General features: G+C 39.5%; 1 protein-coding gene across 10 annotated transcripts in view; it reads right to left on the bottom strand.

Moving 5' to 3' along the window:
* Nucleotides 1-25,000, bottom strand: part of LAMA2 (laminin subunit alpha 2) — a 1,204,230-nt gene that overhangs the window by 277,628 nt on the left and 901,602 nt on the right. For all 10 annotated transcript variants that reach the window (XM_033936921.1, XM_033936924.1, XM_033936922.1 and 7 more), the window contains 3 exons: nucleotides 20,755-20,917; nucleotides 17,263-17,473; nucleotides 5,437-5,553 (listed from right to left, as the gene is read on the bottom strand). In XM_033936921.1, the coding sequence (XP_033792812.1) occupies nucleotides 5,437-5,553; nucleotides 17,263-17,473; nucleotides 20,755-20,917 (491 nt within the window). The remainder of the gene's footprint in view (nucleotides 1-5,436; nucleotides 5,554-17,262; nucleotides 17,474-20,754; nucleotides 20,918-25,000) is intronic.

Here is a 25,000-nt window from a genome sequence, read left to right as displayed (position 1 = left end):
GGAGTTCTAACTCTAGTCGGAGGTTCTCCCCACCCACCCCCCCTTCAGAGCGTAAAACAGAAGGCCTCAAAACGGCGGAAATGGCGGCATGCATATCTTCTGCGCTCAAATTTCGGTGTGGGATTGTTGGCGCGCCGTTGTCCTCTGTGCTTTTGATGGGTGCATTCACATCGGTGGAGTACATGAGGGGACTGGGCGGAGCTGCCACTTACACACGCAACTAACAGAATACTGCATTTAGGTGCCTGCAGTTATGCCAGGTCTATGGCCTGTGCAACTGCGGGCTTGTAAATGTTAGGCATGCTAATGCCATGTTACATTTAGTATTCTTGAATCTGGGTGCCCAGATGCCGTTACAGAAAAGGCTTTTTCCCTACGGTATCAGGGTGTCTAAAAAGGAAGTATCCCTGTAGGGCAAGGTGCTAGATTCAGTAAATTCCAAGTTTTCCACGTTTTATTTAGATTTGATATACCATCCATTGAGGGACATCTGAGCGGTTTACAGTTTAATATTATTTTAAGAAAAGTTGCAGAAGAGAGATAGTAGTGGGGTTGCAATGGAAAATGAAACAAGGTAAGCGAGAGAACTAAAATCATGAAATTCTGTACACCACCTAGAACAATTTTATAGAGCGGTTTAGAAATTCCTCTCATGGCTACACCCCCTTTTCAGCTGCACGTGATAAAATGCAGGTGAGGTTCTTTATGGAACTGTGCACAAGCAGTTGCATGTGTAGCTCCAAATCAGTGCCAATTAATGCCAATAATTCATTGTTATTAAACTAAACTAAACCTTAAGTTTGTATACCGCATCATCTCCATAAAGATAGAGCTCGACACGGTTTACAGGTAATTCAATAAATGAGGGAAGGACATAAGAAATTAGAGGTTATGAAGAGGATAGTTAACTTTACATTTTAAATAGATAGCTTTACGTTTTGGAGAAAAGCCAGGTTTTCAGAAGCTTTCGGAATAATTGGAATGAGGCTAGGTTCCGCAGCGGGGCAGGGAGGTTATTCCAAAGCTCAGTGAATTTGAAGAAAAGGGATTTCCCTAATTTACCTAATGACTTACGAGGGGAAAGATAGTTTAAGTTTTTGGGTGGATCTGATAGTGTCAGGTCTCGAAGAATTCCAGGATAGTGGAATTAGGGGAGGAAGAATGCCGCGTACATTTAAAGTGAATCCTAGAAATCACCGGAAGCCAGTGAAGTTTTGACAGAAGCAGTAAAACATCGAATTTGCTTTTTGCGAAGATCAACCTAGCCGCAGTGTTCTGGATCTGCTGAAGTCTTTGAAGATTTTTCTTGGTTAGACTTAGATAGGTGGAATTACAATAGTCCAGTCTGGAAAGAATGATTGATTGGACAAGGACAGCAAATTGTTGGCACTCTATTAATGGTTAATCCTCTTACCCCCTTATTTTAAACTTAGCGTTTACCTTTACACACCTTTAGAACACAAGCATTTGCATGCGTGACTGTTACGGGAATGCCAAGGAGGGTCGAGATGGCATTTTTACAACACAGCTGGGGCCAGAGAGCATGTAGCCCCCAAACTCCCTTTTTGAAGGCCTTAGTATAAATAAAGTACCAGCAACCTCAAGTAGCAATTGCTATTCAGACATTATGCAGTGAGATTCGAACTGCCGGCACTATATGTTTTGCTGCATCTTATACAAAGGAGTGACTTTTATGTTAACTTTACCAATTTTTTCAACGTTTTGGTCCCTCTGACCCAGGGGTAGGGAACTCCGGTCCTCGAGAGCCGTATTCCAGTCGGGTTTTCAGGATTTCACCAATATGAGATCTATTTGCATGCACTGCTTTCAATGCATTTTCATTGGGGAAATCCTGAAAACCCGACTGGAATATGGCTCTCGAGGACCGGAGTACCCTACCCCTGCTCTGAGCTATACTAAGGAGCAACTTATATTCCAGAAATTACAGTATGTTTTGATTTGTAGTTTGTTAATTAATCAAAATCCTTTCTTCTCCCTAGATGCGGGCTTGAATTATTATGTTTAATTTACTTGTATTTTTTTCAGTGGAATTATTTTGCTTTTGTGTTTATGGAAAATGTATATCTCAGAAATGCAAAAAAAAAGACCCAAAAATCAAGTTCTCAGTTTATATTCAGGTCGCTTCCACACTCCCACCCCCCCCCCCCCCCCAGCTGTAGTAGCATCAGCAACAGTATTTCTTTCCTCCACATGACACACCCCACCACCACTGCAGTGACCAGAATCTCTTCATCCATCTCCAGTGACCGGCATTTCACTTACCTAACCTCCTTCTCCAGTAGCCACTTAGGAGCGAAGTTGTGTATTGGGCCTTGAGCATCTGCACATACTCAAGGCCTGCAGGTTCTTGCCTACAGATTCAAGGCCCAGCACACCAGCCCAATACATAATTTTGTTCCTAAGCATCTGCTGGAGAAGGAGGTTAGGTAAGTGAAATGCTGGTCATCAGAGGTGGAGGAAGAAATTCCAATCATCAGTGGAAGGGAGAAACGTATGGATAAAAAAATGCCAGTCAAAAAATATATTTTTTGAAGGGGAGGCAGACCAATAAGAGCTTCTTTCAGGAGTTCAGAAGATGTAACATGTATAGATAGCTTATGAAGGTATATTTATTTTAATCACACCTTTGGCATCCAATACAATAGAGCTATTTCTGTATCTTTCTGCCACATTTTCTTAGGCTCTGAGGCCCGGATTCTCTAACCAGCACCGATTTTTAGGTGCCTGTAGGTGCCCAAGCTCAGTAAAAAACAAAACAAAAACGCTGTTTAAACAACGTTTTTAACTAAGGGCTCCTTTTACGAAGGTGTGTTAGGGTTTTTAGCGCACACACAAAATTACCACGTGCGGTAGCCGAAAATCTACCACCTCCTAAAAAGGAGCCCTAAGTTTCCAGACGACTACAGCACCTAAAGAAATTGGTGCCAGAATCGCACCACTATAGGACCTGGTAGGTGCCTAACTCGGTAAGTGCCTACAGTGGCATAACAAGGGTGACTGGTGCCCTGGGCGTTGGCACCCCTCCCACACCCTCTTCTCCACCTCCCCCTTCCCCACAATGCACATGCCCCCTTTCCCTTCCCCCGTACCTTTTTAACTTTCCAGGCGCACGCAACATCACAAACTTGCTGCCCGCGTTGTGTCGGCTTTCACTCTGACGTCATTTCCTAGGTGCAGGGCCCGGAAAACACATCAGAGAGAGGCAACACAGACACAGGCAGCAAATTTGTAATGCTGCTTGCACAGGGAAAATTAAAGAGGTACGAGAGAAGAGAAGGAGCGCATGCGCATGGCAGGAGGGGGTCAGAATAGCGTGTAGGACATTTCACTCCATCAAATGTGCGCACTGACAAGTGCACATATGAAGGGAGGGGAATTTGTCAATGGAATTGTAAATGTAGTGGGGGAGGGGTTTGCAGCAATAAGAGCGTGTCGGTATTGAACACCCTCCCCGAACAAGAGCGCGAATGTGTGTGGGGTCCTCCACACACACACCCTCACACCCCTATAGTGAAAACGGGAACAGAGCGCGAGTTGTAAGTTTAGTGGGGGGTTCCCCTCCCCCTCCCCCCAATAACTGCCCTCAAGTGCCCACAACTGCCCTCAAGTGCCACACAACTGCCCTCAACTCCCCCCCACAAGTGCGAGTGTAGTGGGCGGGATTCCCCCCACCCCCTAGAGTGAAAACAAGAGCAAAAACGGTCAGTGCACATTTGTCCTGTGCACAAATGTCGGGGCAGAATTGTCAATGCGCCAATGACCTGTGCGCTTTTGATGGGTCACCACCAAGACCACACCTGGGATGGACCGCCGCCCCACCCCCCTTACTACGCCACTGGGTGCCTACAACTTGGATGTAGGCATCTGCATCGAGCTGCCTACCAGCAAGTAGATTTGAGAGCAGAGTTTAGGCATGAATTGACTTAGGTGCTGATATTTTAGGCCAAGAAAACTCTGGTTTAATATACTGATGCCTAAGATTATGATGCTTACTGGTGCCTAAGTTGATCTAGGCACTGCTAGGTGCGATTCTACAAACATCGCCTTTGATTGACATGTGATAGATGCCGCTTTTCTAGGCACCTACAGAGTTAGGCACCAGTTATAGAATCTGGCCCTAAATGTTCCTGCCTTAGGGGCCCTTTCTTATGGGCTGTGTCACATTTCCAGCACCGGTATTCGCTACCGCAGCTTTATAAAAGGGGCCCTAAGTTTTATTATCCAAGTGTCTAATCATTAACCTACCTAGTCATTTACGTATCGAATCCGTGCTAAAGCGATTTAAAGCAAAATTAAAAACATTCTTGTTCTAAGATGCTTTTGGATAACAACTGTCCTTGCAAGGACTAAAACAAGTTTTATAGCTTTTTGCCCTTACCTATTGTTTTTCCCCTAATTATGCTCTTTTTCTCAAAGATTGTAGTTCTCACCCTTCTTTCCTAATTGTGTGTAGATAATATATATGTTTTGGTATGTGTTTACTAACCTCTCCTGGTTCTGTTTAGTAATTTAACTTTAACTTGTTGAGACAGAGATGGGAGAAGCTGTTACTATTTGGTTTTTTTTTTCCAGGTACTTGTGACTTGGATTGGCCTCCATGAAGACGGGATACTGAGCTAGTAAGGATGTGGCCCTCTGGCTCTTAAGCAGGATTAAAAAAGTGATCCTGTTTACTAGATGGACCATTGGTCTTATCCAGTAAAGCTATTCTTATGTTAGAGAACAAAACCAAAACCAAAACTTCTTCCTTACGGGTCCTACAAAAGATGGTGTCGTAGACAGGTATAAACCATGTGTGAGTCATACTATGAGTATTATAAAGAATGAGAACAATGGTGAGTGCAAGAGAAGAGGAGGTGGTTTATACCTGTCTATGACACCATCTTTTGTAGGACCCCTGAGGAAGAAGTGTTCGGGTCTGGTCCACGAGAATATAAGGACCAGTTTTGAGATTTTTTTTATTGTATATATGTGATATACGTTTTTATGACTTTTTAATAAATTCCTGCTCCTTGTACGCTCTATTGCAGTTTTGGCTTTGTTCTCTGCTTCGCATTTTTTCTACAGTTTTTGTTGGTTCTTTTTTGTTTTATTCTTATGTTAGCACATAAATAACACTTCCACGCCATTCCCTCTACTCAAAAACCCAATAACGCCACCACCAACAAAAATAGCACGTGATTAGCATGCACTGACAGGCAAATCACCGCAAAACACTTTAATAAGTTTTGCGGTAAGCTTTTTCTCCCATATTAAGCAAAAGCTAGCGCTTAACACAGTTTAGTAAACGGGACCCTACATTTTTTAAAGCACGCTAATGATCCAAATATATAATGCATGCTCCTGTTGAGAAGAATGTCCTTTCCATGTCTACTTTCCATCAGAAAAGCCTACTTCTAAACACAGAGCACTTACATTTCCAGTAGTGTTGATGTCATCTACAAGTTGGTTGATTTTGGTCAGAATGTTAAAACCCTCATTTAAGGTATTCTCAATGTCTTTTCTGCCACCTTCTACAGCTTGCTTCTTTGCCTACAAGAAAAATGCAAATAAAGCTGAACAGGGCATGACAAAGTCTATTTCAAGATGCAGTGCTGTACTTGGAGAACAGGGTTTTTTTTTATTTTAGACACTAGCTGGGCAATAATCAAATTACTAGCACTGATGCAAAATCCATGGGTACGCTTTACTTACAGGTTTTGTGCTGATAAGCAAAGGCAGGAAAAAAATCCCTGCAGAGATCTGTTCCTGCATGCATTTTGTCCCTTTGAAACAGCATCCATGGTTCTACATGAATTAATTTGCTCCCCTGCCCTTAACACATTCTTGAGATCACCTCCAAACAATGCTGACAATAGTACCAGGTTGTTTACAGGAATAAGGAGCTAAATATATAAGTTCCTCTGAATATTGCTCTAAGGCACCTGGGCCAATCAGGCCTTGGACTTAGTGGGGATGGGCGGACCCACTATGCCTAAGGCCTGATTGGTCCAGACTTCTAGAGCCTGGGCCAATCAGGCCTTAGGCTTCGGAAGGATGGGCCGGGAAGGGGCGGGCCCGCCTCAATACGACGATCCCAATATTCAGAGGAACTTATATATCTAGCTCCTTATTCCTGTAAACAACCTGGTACTATGGGCAGGATTCTACAAACAGCGCTGGTATCGGCGGCATTGTCCATCACAGACTGGCGCTGTTTGTAGAACTGTGGCTTCTTGAAAGGTAGGTGCCAGAAGTCTAGGCCAGGGTTTTCAAGGCCTACATTTCCGACTCCTACCTTTCACGTGAATCACAGCTGCGGAGGCGTTTTACGATGCCTAACGCCACTTCTGGTGCTAGCCACACCTACAGATAGCAGCCATATTCAGCGGGGAGAGTGTGGCGAAGTGGTTAAAGCTACAGCCTCAGCACCCTGGGGTTGTGGGTTCAAAACCAACGCTGCTCCTTGTGACCCTGGGCAAGTGACTTAATCCCCCCATTGCCCAAGGTACGTTAGATAGATTGTGAGCCCGCCGGGACAGACAGGGAAAAATGCTTGAGTACCTGAATAAATTCATGTAAACCGTTCTGGGCTCCCTTGGGAGAACGGTATAGAAAACTAACTAACTAAATAAAATAATTAGTGGATTAATTTATGAGAGTATAAAAGCAGTCTTGAATTAAATCACTCTGCTATAAGGACAGCAGCTGAGTATTGTTGATATCCATATTGTTGCCAGAGGACAGTAGCATATACATATAATTTAATGCTGCTGTGACTATGACTTTAGAAACATACCCACATGTAAATAGTGGATTTCCACATGTAAACATAGAAACATAGAAGATGACGGCAGAAAAGGGCTACAGCCCATCAAGTCTGCCCGCTCTGCTTACCCACCCCCTGTCTATGCCCTAATGACCCAATTTCCTTATCTTGACCCTCGTAGGGATTCCACATGGGTATCCCATTTATTCTTAAAGTCTGGCACACTGTCTGCCTCGATCACCTGCACTGGAAGCTTGTTCCAATGATCAACCACTCTCTCTGTGAAGAAATACTTTCTGGTGTCTGCAGCAGCCACTCTCTCCTCCTCTCCCTATTGGCTAAGGCTCTTAACATTTGCATCTCCTCTTCCTATAGGCTAAGGCTCTTTACACCTGCATTGTGATGTCATAGAACTTTCTGATTATAGAAACATGATGGCAGAAAAGGGCTACAGCCCATCAAGTCTGCCCACTCTGCTTACCCACCCCCTGTCTATGCCCTAATGACCCAATTTCCTTATCTTGACCCTTGTAGGGATCCCACATGGGTATCCCATTTATTCTTAAAGTCTGGCACGCTGTCTGCCTCGATCACCTGCACTGGAAGCTTGTTCCAATGATCAACCACTCTCTCTGTGAAGAAATACTTTCTGGTGTCTGCAGCAGCCACTCTCTCCTCCTCTCCCTATTGGCTAAGGCTCTTAACATTTGCATCTCCTCTTCCTATAGGCTAAGGCTCTTTACACCTGCATTGTGATGTCATAGAACTTTCTGATTATAGAAACATGATGGCAGAAAAGGGCTACAGCCCATCAAGTCTGCCCACTCTGCTTACCCACCCCCTGTCTATGCCCTAATGACCCAATTTCCTTATCTTGACCCTCGTAGGGATCCCACATGGGTATCCCATTTATTCTTAAAGTCTGGCACGCTGTCTGCCTCAATCACCTGCACTGGAAGCTTGTTCCAATGATCAATCACTCTTTGTAATGTGTTTGCACTGTATTGAGTTAAGTGGATTTCATATATATGCTGTGTGTAAAACCTATAAGTGTTATTATACAGTCCTGGAAACTTTATTTGAAAACGTCAACGGTGAGTCTTCAGAGAGATTGTTTTGAAACGTATAGAATAATTATAAGTAATAACTCATTTGAACAATTTATTTGCATTTATATCTCGTATATTTTTTGTGTCACAATTTAAGGATTTATTTGGTGGTGGCACATGGAGTGAAATGTGACATAAAGGAGAGGTCAATGGGTAAAACCCAGCTTGGGACTTTCCCAAAGGAAGACTGGGGAGTGGGGGTGAGGGGGGGGGTGAAACCAGAATTCATTGTTGGATCCCCTTATACTGAATTCACTCCTTATTTTTGGAACAAATATAAATATATTTTTTCACAGATTTTTAATGTAGAGTTGCAAATGAGTGTCTATTAATAGTGATTCCAATCGTGAATAACAATCTATGGAGAGGGTTTTTGAAGTAGAAGTTTAGGCCCCGATTTGTTTAGGGCGTGCTAAAGTTAGGGGGCAGTACGTATCCTACCACCACCTAACTGACCAATCATAATGCACATTTTCTGAAAAAATTAGACACACCGTTCTAACGCGCTGCTCTCTCAGCTAAGGACATGCCTGTGACACATATGGACGCGATACCTATTCTACAATGTTGCCCAAGTAAGACCTGGGCTTCAGTGTCTCTCTCTTATATTTTAAAGTTTTTAGTTATATTTAGTTTTATTTTGTTGGTTTCTACTTTATTTTGTTCCTTTCATCTACCTTATTCATAGTTTTACAGGGTTCTGTACTTTTTTTTTCTTTTAATTTTCACTCGGGCAAGTCAGAAAACATCTTGGATAGGAGGAGTTTGACAGTTATAGAATCACAGCATAAAGGCCTGGAACGGTTAATTTTCAGCAGAGGCCTTTCCTACCTGCGTGTGGTGACTGGAGATTGCTGCGGGGAGATCGTTGCTGGAGACGGAACCTAGTGAAGGCATGGTGGATCGCTGCTGGTTGTTGCCTAGGATGGGGCGGCATCTGCTCTCTCATTGGAGAGAAGCAAGTAGTGTCTCCGGATCCGTGGTGTGGGGCTGTGCCATGGACTCCTCCTCCCGATGGTCGTAGAGTGCTGTATTCTTCGGGAGCTGCACACCGAGAGCAGTGCAGCCCAGCACTAGATTGTTCTATCTCTGTGCATTTTCTGCCTGGAAGGGATGAGTCGGAGCTGCAGCAGCTGGAAAGCCTGAGTTGATATCTGTCCCGTCTAGACTTATGCCGTTGGGATTATTTAAAATATGCTGAGACAACAGAGCTGCTTCAGGAAATGGACTTCTGTCAGACTTATTTGATTTTTTTTCCCAGTTTATGAATTATTTAAAATTTTATTCCATTGTTTTTACCCCTATTCTTTTTATTTTATTAACTGAATTCTATTGTTTAACCCTTTCAGGACCATAAGGATTGTAGGCCAATTTTTGTGGTTTTGACGACATTTTTATGGTAAAAAGGGCATGCAGATGCCAAAAAATTGATTTTTTTTGTGAAATATCATTATTTTTTTTAAAAAAAATCAAACTTCTGGCTTATGGACAGTGTGGCAAGTGAATCTTCTCGTCAATCTGGCAACGACGCTAATGAATGAATGTCGGAACCAGTTTGTTTACATAAAGGCAGTATCCTATGGAATCCGTACATATCAAATTTAGAACTGTAGACTATCCCAATCAAAATTTATAGGATTTTAAAGTTATGGGACAAATATGTCCCTTGGTCCTGAAAGGGTTAACGGTTCTTCCCTTCTATTCCTTTTTACATATTCCTTTAATTAATTTACATAGATGGTGCTCCTATCTGTAAAGTTAGGAATTTCTATGAAATATTCTACATGCTTCTCTCCTCTCCACTCCTTCCTGCCCTCCATAGTCCTCCCTACCCTCTTTTAACCCCTTCCTCTGTAATGTCGCCTAGAGCTTGAAATGGAAGAAATAAAATAAATAAAAGTAGATAAGGCAAACAGAGGCATGGTTTGTGCTGCATGTTGCCTTATACATATGTACACCTTTGCTTTGCGCCTTCATAGGCACGAGACTGGCTCCTTGAATGTAGGCCTTTAAAATGCTGACCTACATTTAAGCGAAAAGAGGGCAATGTCTGGAAAGCAGCATATACTAATCCTTGAAATATGGGAAACAAGATTCTGGATCTAGAAACTGCAATAGAAGAAGATGAGTTGGATATAGTGGCGATCACGAAGACGTGGTTCATGGAGTACCATGACAGGGATGTAGTTATATCGGGCTATAATCTGTTCAGGAAAGACAGGGTAGGAAGAAAAGTAGGGGGAGTAGCGTTATATATTAAAGATCAAATTAAAGCCACACAATTGCAAGATCTGCAGGGCAAGGAAGAGGCACTGTGGATCCATTTGGAAAGAGAGAAGTCTGAATATACCGTATTTACACTGCGATTTTATGCACCACTCTGCTTATTTCAAGCCATTTTTGCTTTTCTGCTCAAAGACACGTATATTATTTTTCGCTTATATTTTTATCTGTGTACCCTACATCATCCGGACGCCTGAGGAAGACGGTATCGCCGAAACACAGACTGTGTAGGGTCCAGCAGGACAATCAAACGTGTATTACAAATTCAGACTTTTATTTGTATTTTTATTGTGAAGAGCGAATAATAAATCATCTTTCAGAACATCCACAGTCTTTTGTTTTTATCTTTGGATTATTTTTACTGTGGAACATTGGGTCTCCATTTTTGTTTTGTTGTGTTGAACTGAATAAAAACACATCAAAAAGTTTTATGGTGTATTTTGCAGAAAAATGTAAAGTCAAAAAATAATATTTCAATTAAGCAGATTTTTGAAGGGCACTCTCTTTGCATGAAGGCACACCCTCAGCTTTGGCTGCTACTGATCTATTGACTTGACTGATCTTCTGCAGTGAAAACCATTTTGATGCAGAGACTGTTTACAAACTATCGTCTGCTCCTGCGCGTATCCCATAGCAACAATTAATTTTTACAAGGTAGTGTTGTGGTGCAGTGTGAAATATTTGCAATATTTTATATCAACTTTATTCAGGACAAGACACATTAAATTTCAAAAGAAACGGCTGAGTTCTGTGGAAGATACAACAAAAAACATTCTGGGGTTTGTTTTTTTTTGGTTCAGTGTAAAAGGATGGAATGAAGAGACTTAAATACAGTAAAACATTGGATTGCAAGTAATTTGATTTGCAAGTGTTTTGCAAGAGAAGTAAAACATTTTATTAAATTTTAACTTGATATACATGCAATGTCTTGCAATACAAGTATATACAGTATACACACATCACAACTGAGCCGATGGTTCTTCTCTCTCTGACGCTGTAGGAGTGTAGTGACTGTTCTAAATGAGCGAGGTCTTGCAATACAAGTATGTATAGTATATTGTATTAAAGTTTTTTGGGTTGTGGAACAAATTGCCAGTTTCCTTTATTTCCTATGGGGAAATTTGCTTAGATAAATGAGTGCTTGGGATTATAAGCATGCATCTGGAACGAATAATGCTCGCAAACCAAGGTTTTACTGTACCTTTAATATGAGCCATTCTTATCAAATTTCTATCTACTTTCAGTTCCAGATGGATTCAATTTTAAGAAGAAATTGCTGTCCTGAAATTTTCATTATTTAATATACTTATCTTATACCAGTTGAGATATTGGAGACGGTGACATCGATAAAGCTAATCTGAACCATCCTTGCAAAGTCAACATGCCCCACCAATGTCAAAACCTTTATCCATGATGAAAATCAAATAATATTTGTAAACTGTATTCTTTGCTGCATTTTTTTTTCATAATGATAGAATAACAGCATCTTTGGGGCCATTAATTCAAGGCTAATCTTTGAAGGGTTTATACATAATGGTGGGTGTTATTTCAAACCACACATAATTTGCATGTGGATAGACTATACTTTTTATCTTCCTCCAGCTGTCTCTCTCTTTTCATCCTATCTGTATAGTTAGGTGTACAGGTATTGTACGAAGTGTAGTCTTTTCTGAAATGTTTAATAGCATTTGACAAATGTAGGAGAACCAATTTTATTAACACAGACAGATAAAACCCAGTCTCTTAATGCAATAATAAAAATAATAAGATTGCGAGAACTCTAATTTATTGAACCAATTATAATGCTGACTATACAAGGCTATAATAATAGAGCAGATAAAGTTTATTCACTAAGCTGCTAATATATAGTCAGTTTTCATCTGCATCACTCTGTCTTTATTACTTGCAGACAGTCTGTTGGCTCTGTGGATGTGACTTGTTGTAGTTATAGTTAGTCAGGGTATCTCTTTGAAAAATTAGAAAAGGTACAGAGAAGGGCAATAAATATAATCAAGGGGTTGGAAGAGCTCCTTGATGAAGACAGATTAGAGTTCTTGAACTCAGAGAAAAGAGGACTGTGCGGGATATGGTAGACGTTTATAAAAACTGGAGTGAGATAAAATAAGTAAATAGAAAATGTTTTTTTAATACCTTCAGATTAGTGCTTATCAAACTTCTGATGGCCATGATCCCCTAATAGCTGCTCGAGGAAATATGAGACCCCTGCAAGTGCAAGTCAATGTGTCCACAAGTTGTGACCCTTCATTTGAGGTCACAGCCCACAGGACTATGGGTTAGGCCATGAAAACAAGAAATAGCAAATAAAATCAATCAATAAATCTAGTTGTTGTTTTTTTTCACTTAGGCCCCGATTCTATAAAGTCAGCCTAAAGATTTAGAAGTCGATTTAGGAGCCTAACTTAATTGATTAATAGGCTTAATTAGTGCCAATAATTGGCACTTAACACCTCATAATTGCCATTAATTGGACTTAATTTAAAGTTAAGTGCCTAACTCAAAAACGTGATTCTATATAAAGTAGGCACTTAGTCCAAAGCACCTACCTAAACGAGGGCATGTTTGGGGCAGATCAATGGATGTGTTTTCAAGTCAGGCATCTGTTTTGGACTAACTTAGGTGCACACATTTAAGCCAAGAAAACACTGGCATAAATATGGCACACCTAAAAGCTGGGATGCCTAGCATGATTCTATACAGCGCGCCTAATTTTATAGAATCGTGCTTAGCGCCGCACTAATCAGCGCCAACTTTTCAGGTGACCTATATAGAAACAGGGCCTTAATTAACAATCAGGCTATGGAATTTTCTGCCATACGATGGGTTTCAAAGGGGTGAAGACAAATTCCTAAAGGGAAAAATCCATAAATAATTCCCGACTCTACTGTTCATCCTTAGGAGGGAGTTGCGTACAATTGATCTAATCTTTTGGGTCTATCAAATGTTTCTCAGGAATCTGGACAGGCCACTATTGGAGATTGATTGATTGACTTTGAACATCAGGCTCATATGTCTATGCAAATGATGACGGTCCTGAATTGATAGGCATGACTTTTAGGCTCTTATATTTTTTCATTACGCTCCTGATGTTTTTTTCCTTAAATGTATCTTTACTTTCCTTAAAAATTGTAGTTCACCTCTCTTCCCTTATGTAATGCTAATTATTTGTGTACATACATTGTATGTTTACTTGTACAAATTGTTTTATTTTATCTCCCAAAAATTTTTATTGTCATATACATTGAAATTATTTGACATTGCGTGTATAACAAACTTTTAATAAACTTGAAACTTGAAAATGCATTTTCAGTTTCAAGTTTATTAAAAATTTGATTAATCAAGTCCAGAAATGCCAAATAAAATGCCAAGGTGAGATCATCTGGACCAAAAGATTTTCTTTTGGCCATGCCCCCAATTGCCATAAGAATTTCTACAGCATCCACATTCTGTGACAATTCTTCACAGGATTCAGTGGACAATGTGGCATGCTCAAGATTTTCAAGATAAGTAAATCATTTCAGTAGTGAACAAAGACTGATAGAATTCCCAGAAACAATGCAAAATCTCTAAATCTGTTTTAACCACTTCTCCCTGGTTATCCTGTATAGCGTGAATATATCTTCTTCATACTGGTACTTTCACTAAGGCTACTATCATTGTGTTTCCAAAGCCTGGCAAGGATTGTTTACAGGTTCAAAATTATAAACCCATATCCCTCATCAATGTCGATGCTAAGATTTATACTAAAATACTTGCAACCAGATTACAAAAAATCTTGCCCACTTTGATTTATCCTGATCAGAGTGGTTTTATGACCAGAAGATTCTCTTATGATAATACTTATATGCTCACTAATGCAACTTTATTTGCGTCTATAAATGGAGATCAGCGATTGCTTGCAATGAGCCTTGACGCCAAGAATGCATTTGACCGGGTGAAATGGCCTTTCATTTTTGAGATGTTGCAATGGTTTGGCTTCCCAGAGGCATTTATCCACATGATTAAAATTCTATATACTGCTCCAGTCACTAGAATTTGCATCTACAATCAGATGTCAGACCCTATTAACCTGACAAGAGGAATGAGACAAGAATGTCCGTTTCGCCATTACTGTTTAACCTGACATTGGAGCCCCTACTGATGGCAATACGTGGCAATTTTAACATCAAAGGTATTTCGTGTGAAACCTCTACTATCAAGCTGTCGGCTTATGTTGATAACATTCTGTTGTATACTATTCCAGACTCACTGCAGCATATCCTTCAAACTATTGATGATTTTTCTTCTGCGTCTGGATATATGCTTAATGCTTTAAAAACAGAAATTATGCCGTTGAATTGTTCAGAGGTAGAATTTCTGGTGAAGGGGCTGGGTTTCAAATGGTCCCCTTGCAAAATTAAATACTTAGGGATTTATTTTGGACCAGGAATAGAAGAAACAATGTCCTATAATATGAGGTATATGTATGATCATATTGCCAGAATGACCATATTGCCAGAATGACCTCTTAAGTTATCCTGGTGGGATAGATTATTTTTTTATTATTTTTATTTTACTTATTCCATTTTTTAGCCTGTCCTCCCAAAGGAGCCCAGAACAGGTTACAAAGTATATCCATAATAATCCAGACAGAACAGAGATGACATAATTAATATAAATTACAATAAAGACATGACAATAATTTACAATATAGAAATGACAAAAAAACATATGCACTAAGTAGCATCTGGTGAGATTAGGTGGCGTAGGTATGTTGACTGGCATTTCTGGATGAATGACTTTAAGGCGCTGGGTTAGTAAAGCGGAAGATTTTCACGGCCTTCCTGAAGTTCCAGAGTCCATCTAGTGATCTGACAGGTGGGGGGATGGTGTGCCAAAGTTTGGGTATGAAATGTGAGTAGGAGCGTTTGAAGGCTGTTTCAGTTGTGAGGGAGTGACCAGGAGCTATGGTCAGTCGTTTTTTTTCTTGGGACCTCAGTGGTTGCTTTGGGAAGTAGAATTGTAGTTTAGTTTTCATGTAGTCCGGAATCGTTTCATGGAAGGTTTTGAAAGCGAGGACCAAGGCCTTGAAGGTGCAGCGTTTTTGAATGGGCAGCCATTAAAATGATGATTCTACCTGTTATAAATTATATCCTTAGTATGCTGCCTGTATTATTTGAAAAATCCATTTACCATAAGATGGAAAGCTTTGCTGGTTAAATTTTTATAGAATAATAAACCACCGAAGATAAGTCTAAAGAAATTGAAGTATGATAAAGATTGGGGCGGAGTTAACTTTCCGAATTTCTATGAATATCACTTGGCCTTCATACTTCAACAGAGTTCAAAGTGGATGCTTGCAGAATTGCAAACACTCTTGCCGGCTTGGCTTCAGTATGAGAAAACTGTATTTGAGGCTCCATTGTGGTCAATTTCTTTCACAACTATAGTAGAGTTAGGTAAGAATCCTGTGCTTAATGCTACAAAAGCCGCCTTTCAAGGATTAGAAAAAAATGGAGTGATACATCTTGGGTTACTTTATGGAATAATCCACAGTATAAAATACAAGGAACCATTATTAATTGGAGAGTATGGAAGAAGGCTGGTATCTGGCGATAAAACAATTGTTGCATGGTCAGGATTGGATGCCATTTTCTGAAATTGCGAATAAATATAAGCTATCTAAACATCAATTTTACAGATGGATTTGGCTTAAGCACTGTATTACATCGGTACATCCCCAAATTACGATGTAGAAGGGCCAGCTGGATTGTATAACACTTTGCTCTGCATTATCCTCCTGTCCAGGGGCAGCTGCCCAATGGTATAAATGTTTGAAGATTAATGTATGTAAACCGCCAAGGGGTTTGCAAGGATCGTGGGAATTTGATTTGAACACCAATGTAGATGAATCACAATGGAAATTAGTATGGACATCAGTTACCACGTCACACTACAATCTGCGTGTATGATGCAGTCCTCCTTTTTTTTTTGTTGCACAAGGTGCTTTGGACTCTGCTTCATTTATACAGAATTGATGCATGCAAGGGATAATTTTGTTGGTCATGTGATTGGTATATTGGAGCTTATGCTATTCAAATGTCCATATGTTGCCTCTTATTGCGATATTATATGGACAACAGTTTCACAGTTTTTGTCCATAACGGAACCATTGTCTTATACAATAATTATATTAGGAGGTTTGGGGTTGCAAACTTCTCTAAGTACCCATAAAGCACAACCATTAAAGATCTTACTAATGCTAACGCTTAAAACTATTTTCATTAATTGGAAGGATTTCCTAAATTAGTGTACAATATATGGTGGAATATGTTATGTCTATATAGTAAGTATGAGAAGATTTATGCAATGAAATGTGGTAATTTAGAGAAATTTAGGCACATATGGGAATGTTTATTGAAACTTACCCCCTCTTTTACTAATGTGCGCTAACCAATTAGCTTGTGCTAATCAAATTAGTGCATGCTAAATGCTAACGCATCCATAGACTAACATATATGCGTTAGCGTTTAGCATGCACTAAATCGATTAGCGTGCGCTAATCAGTTAGCGCACCTTAGTAAAAGAGGGCCTTAATGATTAATGTACAGTATTATACTTAATTTGGATTCATGTTACATTATGACACCCTATGACTTTTTCTGTTTTATATTTTTCTGTTTGTATTTTTCATTTTATTTGATGTTATATCTTTATAAATTTAAAAAAAAATTCAAAAAATGATTTAATGAAAGAAAAGAAAAAAAATTTTGATTAATCGCTTATCATGAATTCTAAGTGATGTACAATTAAAATAAGGGGAATACATAAAAAAAAAAAACAGACAAGATGACAAGAACAATAATTGACATACTGGAATGCCGGGAAAAGGGAGAACTACAATGTTTTGAGGATAGAAACATAACAAGGAAGGGACAAAGGGAGGGAGAAGAAAATGTAAGATAAATAGAAGCTCAGCTTTTTTTTTTATATCAGGCCCATAGTAAATATGTTATTTGCACCACACAATCTTGGTTAGAATAGGGGACAGAGTGGCTAACCAAACCCTCCCCCAAAGAACATCCTTTCAGGAAGTGCACTCACCTCCAGAGCAGTCATGTTTTTCTGATTGATTGCAGAAAGGTAGTTAGCTTCTCTTATTTTATTTAGGGCTTCTTTCAATAGGTCGTGGGCACTGTCCAGTTTGTTTTTATGATCTTCCAGTTTTTTCCTCATGTCGTTCTTCAGTTTTTCATTTTTCACACCAGGTTCTCCAAATAGTTTTACCACTCTTTGCAGAAGGTTTTCTGCAGCTCTGCAATCCCAAAAGCCAGCACCAGTTAACTTCATTGTTTGAGCCCAGTCATCTCACACCATATCATGACCATGTCAATCCCCCTTTTTTAAAGTTCAATATTTTTTTAATGTTACAAAGGTGAATAAAATACATATTCTTCATAACAGATTCATGTCCAGAAATGAGTAAACATATCCTACAAAGCATTCATAACAATTTAATTTTTTGAACATTGGCTTCCAGTTCCCTATAGACTTTTCTTTAAGACATTACTAGCACCCACATAGGACTTCATTGCCTCATTTCCTTTCCAGTCTTCTTATACCCAGAAGAGATTCCTAGACAGCATAATCTCTTAACAACTCACTTTCATCACCCATTACCCATCATTCTTGCTTTGGAGTTCTAATAATGAGTCTTTGCAATAATCTCCTTCAACATATCAGAGGTGAGCGTGAACCCTCTCTTTAAAATTGTAAAGAATTCTTTAAGACAAGGGAGACGTCTTTTCAACCAATGATCGAGTCATTATTCAAATTAAGTTGTCCCGACAAGGATCTCAGTTTCGGTGTTTGGAAGACGTCTTCCTCAGGGGACACTTTTGAAGACAATCTGCAGTGCCGAAACTGAGATCCTTGTTGGGACAACTTAATTTGAATAAAGACTCAATCATTGGTTGAAAAGACGCCTCTCCCTTGCCTTTCTGCTTGTCTGCTTATATCCTAAGGCAAGGTGTTCTTCTGTTTGCCTGTCTCCAAAGAATCCTTTAAGACTTACCTTGTCTCTTAGGCCTTTCAGCAAATGTGAAATTTAGACAGATATAAATATAGATATAGATGTGTGTTGTTGTTTTTTAAATTTTAGAATCTAATCTCATGTGTTATCCTCTTTTTGCCTTTACTTGTGCTATTGTACCTTTCCACTTGTATCTTTCCCTTGTTATCTAATTGTGTCCTCCCATTTGTTGATTTTATATGTTTTTTTAATTCCCCTTATTGTTGTAAACAGCTTAGATATTATGAATGATGGCTAGTATATCAAATAAATATGAACATGAAGATCTCCAATTGATTGCAAGGGAACTAAAAAATTACAAATGAATGTAGAAAAAGGGAAAACAGAGAAAACTTTAGACTTTAAATCGATGTCATCAATCTGTCAGAAATTAGTGCTTGCTGATTTTTCTTTTAATTTTTACAGTTAGGGTACATTTCCAAAGACTTAGCTGGGAATTATGGGTTGGAATTCGGCACGGTTTAAGTTGGAGAGGTTGCAAAGTTGGAGGAGGTCTCAGAAGTCATAGGGAAACCAGAGGTATTCAGCGCCAGTGGCTGCACCCTTAAAAAGGTAAATTGAACTTTAGAAAAATCAGCCTTATTTCTACCCAGGTACAACACTGAAAATCAGTTGTACCCAAACAACTTTATGATGCTGCTACATAGCTGGATATCCATTGCTGGTGCCTGGAAAAGCACATGTCCAATTTATTAAAAAAACAAAAAACAAAACCCAGGCACTTGACCATCTGTCTGGCATCATTTTGATAGACATGGTCACACAGATATCCCTGCAGATCAAAAGGGCTGTTTAGTGATCAGTGTAGTGGACATTAAACAATGGCACCTAGGTACAATTCCCAACCATATCTTCCCATAATAACTGATGCTGTCATAGCACTTGGTATCATCTTTCAGTTTCAGTTCTCAAGAGGGTTAGAAGAGGGACAGTATCCACTGGGGAATTAAGGAGGGATTAAGCCTTAACCTATCCTGTGGTCAGCTGGTCATTCAGAGCATCTTTTTTTAAACTTGGATATGACTTATCCCCTATGCTTCTTAACACCCCTCTCGCCCTTATCTCTCATTTTCAAAATCTGGGGGGTTATATTCGATCAACAATTTTCTTTTGAACAACCTATCTCAACTTTAGCTAAGTCTTGTTTTAACTCTCTGAGACAAATTTGATCAATTTGTTCTTTCCTTGACCAAAATTAATTAAAGATTATTGTTTTACCTCTCATTTTATCTAAATTGGATTATTGCAACAGTTTTTGCAGGACTCTCTTAAAGACAGTTTTGTAGATTGCAAACTATCCAAAATACAGCTAATCATCTTCTTTCATGCTTTGACCGACTCACTCCTCTATTTATTCAGCACCACTGGCGTCCTATTGTTTTCCATACCCAATTTAAGATTTTGGTATTAACTTTCAAAACAATTCACTGTAATATCCCAACCTATCTTCTCTCATCCACTTTTATTGTCCTTCTACAATATTGCCAATTTATATCCTTCCAGTACGCTCAGTTCATTATTAATTAATAGAGAAAGAACATTTTTTGTGTGTCTCGCCTTCCCTTTGGAATTCCCTCTCTAGTGTAGTCCATCTTGAGTCTATCTACCTGGTTTAAATCCCTTCTGAAGACCGATCTTTTTGAAAAGTCTTTTTCTGTTGAGCAGGGTTGTTCAGGCATTGTAAGGGTTTACTAAAGCTGCAGTCTGAGCTTATATCTTTTGTTTTTTTTAATGCCCCTTTACTATATAATGATTTGTAGCTCCATTTCTTTCTGTATGATTTTATTATTGAACACCACTCTGTTATTGTTTAAGGAAGGGCAGTATATTAAATAAAAATAAACTGTAAGTCATAAACAAGTATTGCTTTTTAGTCTTGGACATATCTTCTTGTTTCATTATCCTTGAAAGATATCCTAATTTGGGGTCCACCCTAATTCTACCCAAAATATACCTACAACATACCCCCTTATTTGGACAAACTCAAATTCTGCCATTTTGACAATTGCAATGTAGACATTTTTGGCAGATGTATGTGTTTTTTGGCTGTTTTAAAAATTGAAATAATGGTAGTTTAAGAACAAGATATTTTAAAAAATTATATAATGGAGTCAAGAGACAGCAAGTTATTTTGAAGAATCCAGCCAGGCTTGCTGCTTCACTCTTTAATGCAGTTTTAATATCCCAAACATTGTCTTAGTGAATATGAAGTCGCAGAGGTAGATCTCAGACAATTTCCCTTTTAACATGTCTGGGACTGTAGGGTTACTCATGCCTAATGAGCATGTCAAGAACTATGAGGTATATTTGAAACAATCTTAGTCAAGATTGTTCAGACGGTAATAACTTTTGATCTTTGATTATAATTGTGTATTTGAGTATATGGATATGATGAAAAATTGTTTCTGAATTTAAAAATGTCCTTTGTGCTGTACTATTGCCCAGCCTTCAGTCTCAGTTTGCATGGGTATTAGAACACAAAGGTTTAAATGATTCTAACTCACTTCAGCTCATCCCGGGCTATGTCTCCTTGTCTGTCTAGCTTCTTTCGCCTCAGCTCTATAATCATCCTGTCAACATCTCTCTGCAGCTCCTGAAGGCTTTTCTCTAGAGCTCCATCTTGGATTCCCAGAGTTTCATTCAGTCTCCTGGATTTTTCATTTATGGCTACATGGGGGAGAAAAGGAAAAAAATAGATACATTGAAAGTAAATAAAAATGACAGAGAAGCTTTCAGTGTCTGCACATCAGCCCCAGAGCCTAGTGAGAGGCAGCCTGTAATGGGGAATCCCTGCTGAGAACTATAAAGGGCTTTTAACCCAATGATCAGTGACAAATGAGAAAATGTGATGTGTGCCTTCAGATCCCCTATTGTATTTCATTTCCAGGCATAATAATAAATTTGAGATGAGTGTCTAATACCAGTAGAAGGGAGAAGAAAGAAAAGAGATTTATGCCAAGATCCTAAGATATCAAACAATTTGAGAGATCATGTAAAGAGTTGGGAGGTGTGTGTGTGGTGGGGGTGGGGGCGAGTAGGGGGGTAAGTAAAGAGGTTTAAAAGAAAAAAATATGTAAGTATGAGTGAATCTTTAAAGATGAGTTGAATGTTAGGTAAAAAAATATGTGTATGGAGATCCAATTCATATTTGTAAGCATGAATTACTCGTGAAATAAATGTAGAGATAACAGCTTAGCTTTTAATTGGTGTTTGACCAACTTCATGAAAACTTCAAATATCCAACCTCAATAGATGGTTTCTACTTAAGAGAATCTCTGACTTGGGAACTGCTATAATACTGAGCAGGACTAAGGTTTTTGTGGCGAGCAGACATGTAAATCTTCACAATACATTATCATTCAGTGAAAGAATATTGCTAACCATAACTCTTTCCTTTCCTCAGCATGAAAATATAACGTTAACAGTTTTGGGGAAAAAAGCACAATTCTAAAAAATTATCAAAATAAAAGTATTTGAGAACATTTTAATATTTTCTTCCTAAAACCTTAAAAAATATTTTAAAAATGACAAGACACAGGGACAGAATTTGGCCCTGTCCCCGCAGTTAACCATGGGAAACCATCCCTGTGTCATTTTTTAAGGAGAAAGCGAAGAATCAGAGAATCAATGGGCACAACCACTCACTCTCAAGCCTGGCATTAAAGAATGCTGGTGAGGTTGAGATAAAACAGTGACACGGGATGATTTCCCACCATTATTTGCAGGGACAGGGAAAAATTCTCTCCCTGTGTCATTCTCTAGAGACTCTACAGTCTAAACTCTATAAATGACACCCAAATTTGGGCACCCAGAAATATGAGTGCTAAGCACTATCCTGTCAACTGTGCTCAAAGTTGGATATTGTTCACAGAATAGCACTTAGCACCAGAATCTATGCCTAAATTTAGACTTGAGGATTTACACAAACTGAACCCTGGTGTAAATCCCCATGCCTAAGGCCTCCTTTTAATAAGCTGCGGTAGAGCATAATAACACAGGCCGGCAAGGTAAATGCTCCAATGCTCATTCAATTCCTATGAGCGTCAGAGAATTTACCTCACCAGCCCACACTAAAACGCTCTGCCGCAGCTTGATAAAGGGACCTAAATTAAGGGCTCCTTTTTTATGATATAATCTTTATTCGTTTTAAAACTTACAATAAGTGTGGCAATAAATTAAAACATTATAACATTAAATATCACTTAATTTTCAGCAATAATACAAATTATATAAATTATCTCCTACCCTCCCTACCCTTCCATAGCAGATATAAAACATAAATATCATATGATTAAATTTTTCTGCCCTATCATTCTTAGATTATTACATATTAAACTAAAAATTACTCCCCCCTCCTTCCCAGTATTGAACTTGTAATCTTAAGGGAATAAATGGAATCTATTCATTGCAGTATTTTGTTAATGGCTCCCACACATCTTGAAACTTCCTTAAATATCCCTGCTGTGTAGCTATTATTTTTTCCATTTTATATATATGGCACAACGAATTCCACCAAAAATTATAATTCATTCTATTCCAGTTCTTCCAATTACCTGTAATTTGTTGTTTGGCAACCCCTGTCATTATAAGCAATAGCTTGTTGTTATTCGAAGACTTTTTGCCCTCATTGACATGCCAAATAATATAGTATCATAGGTCAACGCCAATGTTCCCTCTAAGCTGAGCACATGAGCGATCGTTCACTATTTTCATTGGCGTCACTCATAATTTTTCTCATTTCACTCACTAAAATACGCAGTGGGAAACTGAGGACTGCATAGTAAGATCCCCGACGCACTTCTGACGCAGGTGGGGATTGTGAAAGGAGCCGCTGCCACGTCTTCAGTGGCGTACCAAGGGGGGGGGAGATCCGCCCCGGGTGCAGCCTTAGGGGGGGTGCACAGCCAGCCAGATCCGAATCTGACCGGCTGTGCACCCCCCTAAGGCTGCCATCGGAGAGGAAGTTCGGGACAGCCAATTGCTGCCTGGCTGGGCGGAACTTCCTCTCCGACGGCAGAATTGATGTCAGGGGAATGCTGGTCGGCCGACGGTGGGAAGCAGAGAGAGCTTGGGGCAGCCGCGGCGGTGGCTTTGGGGCCTGTTTCCCCCGATGGTGGCAGCAGTGGCTTTGTGGAGGGTAGGGAGAAAGAAAGAAAGAAAGGGGGCAGGCAGGGAGACAGAAGGGAAACAGAAAAAAAGAAAGGGGGCATCAATAGAGAGAAAAAAAAAAAAGGCAGGGAGAGAGGAAGAAAAAGTTAGGGGAGGGAATGAGGTCTGGAGGAGAGGAAGCATACAGGCTGAAAGAAGGGAAGAAAGATTGGATGCACAGTCAGAAGATGAAAGTGCAACCATAGACTCATGAAATCACCAGACAAGGTAGGAAAAATGATTTTATTTTAAATTTAGTGATCAAAATGTGTCTGAATTTATATATGCTGTCTATATTTTGCACTATGGCCCCCTTTTACTAAACTGCAATAGTGTTTCTTAGCGCAAGGAGCCTATGAGCGTCAAGAGCATCGCTGAGCATTTAGCGCAGTTCCCTGCGCTAAAAGCTGCTATTTTGGTTTAATAAAAAGGAAGGGGGGGTATATTTGTCTATTTTTGTATGGTTGTTACGGAGGTGACAATGCATAGAGTCACCTGCCTTGACCTCTTTGAAAAAAACCCAGAATAGGAATGATAATTAACATTTTCTCAGCGTATAGTGTGCTTTGTGTTTTAATTTTATTGTTAGTAGATCATTTTGATTTGGTCATTTTAAAGTAGCTCACAAGCTCAAAAAGTTTGGGCACCCCTGAGCTAGAGCGTTGAATCTGTGTATTTCTATTTTATCCCCCCTTTTACAAAACTGTGGAGCGTTTTTTAGCACCAGCCATGGTGGTAGCAGCTCTGATGCTCAGAATTCTATGAGCATCAGAGCTGTTACCACCGTGGCTAAAATCCACACTATAGTTTTGTAAAAGGGGGAGGGGATAGTTTGTGATGACATATTCCATACTAGGCGAAGGTGTTTTCTGTGTTCTGTGTGTTTGAAAGACATGGTTTTCTGTTAGGATTGACGGTGTAAGATTGATCTGTGCTGGTCTGGCTTGTTTAGTTTTACAATGGGTGTATTGATGTACTGCTCACTGCAATATGTAAGATGCTGCCTTTTCCTAGGTGTGAAGTGTGGCTTGTTACTAAAAATCATGTTTTTCGTACAGATGGGGGGAGGGGTGCTAAAAAATGATGGGCCCCGGGTGTTACATATGCTAGGTACGCCACTGTATGTAAAGATACCAGAAAGCTGGCAAAGCAAAAACTTTAAGTAAATTGTTATTCTTCTAAGTTTTGAGTATTTAACCCTCCCACAATCTCACGGGCACTCGTCCTCCGCGCCTGCTCATAAATTTGTGGAGTACGTAACTTGTCGCTTATGCATATTTTTTTTTGCACACACCTCATCAATCCTTAGAGGGAACATTGGTCAACGCCACTGGGTTTTCTAATAAACTATTAATTTGGCCCCAAATTGATTTCCAAAAAGCCATAATAAATGGACAATAGAACAATAAATGATCTAAAGTCTCTTCTTCAAAAGGATAATGCCAACATCTATTAGACTTAGAGCTATCTAACTTTTGTAACCGAACAGGGGTCCAAAAAGCTCTATGTAACAGAAAAAAACAAGTTTGTCTCATAGATGCAGACACTGTACATCTCATCCTCCAAGTCCAAATTCGTGCCCATTGAGACGCAGAAATTTGG

Source organism: Geotrypetes seraphini, chromosome 3, assembly GCF_902459505.1.
Source record: "Geotrypetes seraphini chromosome 3, aGeoSer1.1, whole genome shotgun sequence".
NCBI classification, from domain to species: domain Eukaryota; kingdom Metazoa; phylum Chordata; class Amphibia; order Gymnophiona; family Dermophiidae; genus Geotrypetes; species Geotrypetes seraphini.
Note: the sequence above shows the minus strand (reverse complement) of the source record. Positions and strands in the feature narration are given on the sequence as shown.